The 4,162-nt window shown below is 50.1% G+C and overlaps 1 protein-coding gene and 1 pseudogene across 1 annotated transcript; one reads left to right on the top strand and one right to left on the bottom strand.

Annotated features, from left to right (window-relative positions):
* Positions 1 to 219: 219 nt before the first annotated feature.
* On the top strand, positions 220 to 1,159 carry LOC126489008 (Golgi to ER traffic protein 4 homolog; annotated as a pseudogene).
* A 1,524-nt stretch (positions 1,160 to 2,683) lies between these two features.
* Positions 2,684 to 4,059, bottom strand: LOC126489000 (diacylglycerol O-acyltransferase 2-like). The gene is given in 2 exon segments (XM_050122955.1): positions 2,684 to 3,490; positions 3,493 to 4,059. Coding segments are annotated over 2 exon segments (921 nt in total). The 5' UTR covers positions 4,021 to 4,059; the 3' UTR covers positions 2,684 to 3,097.
* Between the last annotated feature and the right edge of the window lie 103 nt (positions 4,060 to 4,162).

Below are 4,162 nucleotides of genomic sequence, written 5' to 3'. Positions count from 1 at the left end.
GGGAAAATAGTGTTTCCCACAGTGATACAGGCAGATGGGGAAGTAGCCATCAATAGTAGCTTCTGCTAAAAAACAAATCAGTTCTGGTAGAGTGCATGTAGCGGCCACAGGGAAGGGAGCAAGGAGGCTCCGCCAACATCACATGCCACAGCACCAGTTCTGAACATTGCAGAGGCCCATGGTATTGGTTTTGATCACCCAGAAAGATGCCCCCACCACATGGAGGGCAAACTGCGTACAAGCATCTAGAAGGGCGACTACCACAAGGCACACGAGATGTAATGGATGCTCTTCTTCAGATACATGTCTAGAAACAAGCATTCAAAATCCTGAGATCTCAGGTACTCAGGAGTATTTCTCTTCTTCAGTCATGGCCAGCAGAGCAGTCCAGGCTGACCTGACTATGCCGGTCCTCGAATCCCTGGGGAAGGTAACAGTGTATATAGCTGATGAACTGTTAGAGAACTGTAGAGCCATCTACAGTGTTCAGTTTGACGGATCTAAATTCCTAAGAGCAAGTAGTGTTGGTGGCCAGAACTGAAGTGGTCCAGTGGAGGATCTGGGAAACTGGGCTATCCCAGCTTCCACCAGCCCCTCATGCTGTAGGGTCTGCAATACTACTGTAAGTCTCAGTATTACTTCCTGCCCTCCACTGAGGGCAAGGGCTGTACCAACATGATGGACAGGTACTCCACTACACAAGGCTTCTGAAGCGGGTGGGTGAGTTCGTGGCCCAGGCTGTGTACAACTGTTTCTCTGTTTGAAAAACAAGAAAGGTGCCCAGGGGGTCTTTACAAGGTGCGCACAGAAGCTCCCGTCCATCGAGGGGACCTTCTTTCAATCCTTGCTCAACTTCATCTGATTTCTGCTGCTGGCTGTGGACAAACTGACTGTGTTCACAGTGAGCACCACCTGCTTCCCTACATGGGGACCCCATGTACAAAGTGTACCTGGACAGGGGAGCTGCCAAAGCAGACCTCCTCCAGAGAGGTCAACCTGGAACAAGCTGAGCAGCCTCGTGGACTCCTCACAGCGGGAGGATGGGGACGAGTGCTAGGATGACAGAAGCCCCATCAGCCTGCATGGAAGCTGCCTGGCCAGCATGGAGATGCCCGTGACCAGCACCACTGGGAAGGATTCAGTGCCAGGCTGGGCATGAGGCCCCTTACACAGTAGGTTCCTGTTCCGGGGCTGGAGGGGCATCTGTGCAGAGTCTGTCCCTATTTATTATGGAGGTCAAGGGCTGTATGGTAAGGACCAGGAACAAAGCCCAGCTTCTGCTGCCCACCGATGTTCCTCATATTTCCCACAATAAAGCACAAGTCCTGCTGCAGCACCCTGTGCCATCCTTGTCTCTGGTTCCTTGTGGAGGGCTCTAGTGGGACAGGCAGCCTGGTATCAGTAACCTGTATCCCTTCTTGTGTGTCCACTGTTGCCATGGCACGCCAGAGGAGTGGTTCTCACTACTGGGGGCCATGCAGGATCCTGAATCCTGCAGATGAGAGCGCTTTCTTGTTTGATTTCTGTTTGGACACAGAGTTGTTTTCTAATCATGGTGAGCTTCTCAGGGACAGAATATGTTCTGTGGTGGCCAAGCTCCTTGGAGGTAGAGATCAGTCATTCAAGCTACAGCCCTGCTGGTCCCCATGAGCTCCACGCTGCTGCTCTGCAGATGTTTTAAAGGGTGTAGTAGGTTCTCATTCCTTCATGTTGTCATATTTATTTTTTTTTCTGGGTGAGTGATTTTGCAATCTAATGTTTAGGACTTAACCATTTTATGAATCCAGGAGTGAGCAACCAACTCTACTACCACAGATAACGCCCATGCTACCAGTCAGATTATAAAGGGAGACTCCATATTTTTCACAATTAAAATAAGTAAAATTTCTGGATTACAAGACTCTAAGCTGCTTGGGAAGGAAGTAGATGTGCCCTATTTTCTATAAAATGGAATTTAAAGGAAGGCTTATGTCATCAGTTGATTAATTCTCAATTTTTTTCTAAAGGTCTGTTTACGTTTTGGATCTATTCTTTGTTTAATTTCTCTGACCCAGATATATCTAGAATTTTACCCCTTTTATTAGGGTTTCCTGGTTCATAGATTTCAGAACTGTCTAGCCTTGTGATTTTTTTTTGTTCTTGTTTCCGTTTATTAGTCTAGGAATATACAAAAGTGTGACATGGCCCAACAATCTCATGGAAAGAAAACAGAATACACAGGAGGGGGGTGGCTCTCTTCCCTGGCCCAATGCCTCAGGAAGGCACACATGTGAGGCTTGGGTACGGGGCCTCCTGTCCTGGACCCAGTGTGCTACACCGAAAGCCAGGCCCCTTTTTGAACAGAAGAGAGACCCTTCCTCACACAGACTTGGGGTGTGGCTCAGGAGAGCTCAGGCGGCTGAAAGAACATGCTCCAAGCCACGGCTGAACTGTGCTGAATCTACGGTGCCAGCCTTCAGAGTAAAACCAGCCAACAGCAGCGAGATAACCCAAGACAGTACCTGTGGGACATCCTTGTCCCTAGCACAGTATACAGGCCAGCATAGGCTCAGATTGGAGAAAAGGGGTAGGGTGAGGAGCAGAGAGGAGACTCCAGATGCTATCTGCCACCTTCCCCAAAGGGGGCCAACTCTGTTCCCTGCATCTCCCCCTTGGCAAGAAGAACCAGACCTTCAGTCACATGTAGGGTGGTGGGAATGGAGATGTTTGCTAAACAGGGCCTCTGCCTCTTGAGAATCCCTGGAGCAAAGAGGATTATCTAAGTGGCCAAGTCATAAGGATTGTCCTTCCCCAGTTCAGCAGGGCCAGATGTCTGTTGTTTGGGGAACCCTAGAGGGGGTGGATAAGAAACCATCAAGGCCCAGAAATGTCAGCCACCACCTTGTGCAGGACATACTAGACGTGAGAACTTAAAATACTGACTCTCCCCTTCTTACAAAAGATCTAACATAGCAATGGTTTAACAAATTATAATTTCTTTTAAATAACCCACAGACACCCATGACGCTTCCAAATTTACAGAGCAAAATGCACTTGAGAACTTGGTAGAAAAGGATTCGCAGTCGCTCCTTCCAGGAGCTGGACCCCATGGGCTGGGTCAGTTCACCTCCAGCACCTCCTTCTCCGGAAGGCCAAATTTGGTCTTGTGATTGTCAAAGAGCTTCACCAGGGCCTCCATGTACATGACGTGGTACATGTCGATATCCTTCTGGGTCGGGTACTCCAGCTTGGGGACAGTGATGGGCTCACCCACAACAGTGGTGATAGGCTTGGAGTAGGGCACCAGCCCCCAGGTGTCAGAGGAGAAGAGGCCTCGGCCATGGAAGATGCATGGGGCGAAACCAATATACTTCTGGAACTTCTTCTGGACCCAGCGGCCCCAGGAGCCTTTCTCAAAGATCACCTGCTTGTACACCTCATTCTCTCCAAAGGAATAGGTGGGAACCAGATCGGCTCCATGGCGCAGGGCCAGCTTTACAAAGCCCTTGCGCGGTTCCGCAGAGTGACTACGTTCTTGCCAGGCATGGAACTCAGGGACTCGGCTGCACCTCCCACCACGATGATGATCGCATTGCCACTCCCATTCTTTGAAAGCAAGTAGTCTATGGTGTCTCGGTTGACAGGGCAGATGCCCCCAGACATCAAGTACTCCCGAAGGACAGGCATCCGGAAGTTGCCAGCCAACGTGGCCAAGTAGGGCCTTATGCCGGGAAACTTCTTGCTAACTTCGGTCGCCTCCGTGCTAAAGTTGCAGAAGGCACCCAGGCCCATGATGCCATGGGGATGGTACCCAAAGATATAGTTCCTGGTGGTCAGCAGGTTGTGCGTCTTCACCAGCTGGATGGGAAAGTAGTCTCGGCATTAGCGCCACACGGCCCAGTTCCGCACCCACTGCAATCTCCTGCCACCTTTCTTGGGCATGTTCCAGTCAAAGGCCAGCCAGGTGAAGTAGAGCACAGCTAACAGCCAGCAGTCGGTGCAGAAGGTGTACATGAGAGATGGCTCAGAGGTTAAGAGCATTGCCTGCTCTTCCAAAGGTCCTGAGTTCAATTCCCAGCAACCACATGGTGGCTCACAACCATCTGTAACGAGGTCTGGTGACCTCTTCTGGCCTGCAGGGATATACGCAGACAGAATATTGTATACATAATAAATAAATAAA

Source organism: Alexandromys fortis, unplaced genomic scaffold, assembly GCF_014885135.2.
Source record: "Alexandromys fortis isolate MF-2015 unplaced genomic scaffold, M_Fortis_MF-2015_v1.1 scaffold_219, whole genome shotgun sequence".
NCBI lineage: Eukaryota > Metazoa > Chordata > Mammalia > Rodentia > Cricetidae > Alexandromys > Alexandromys fortis.
The sequence above is the reverse complement of the archived record's forward strand: the minus strand, read 5'-3'. Positions and strand labels throughout refer to the sequence as shown.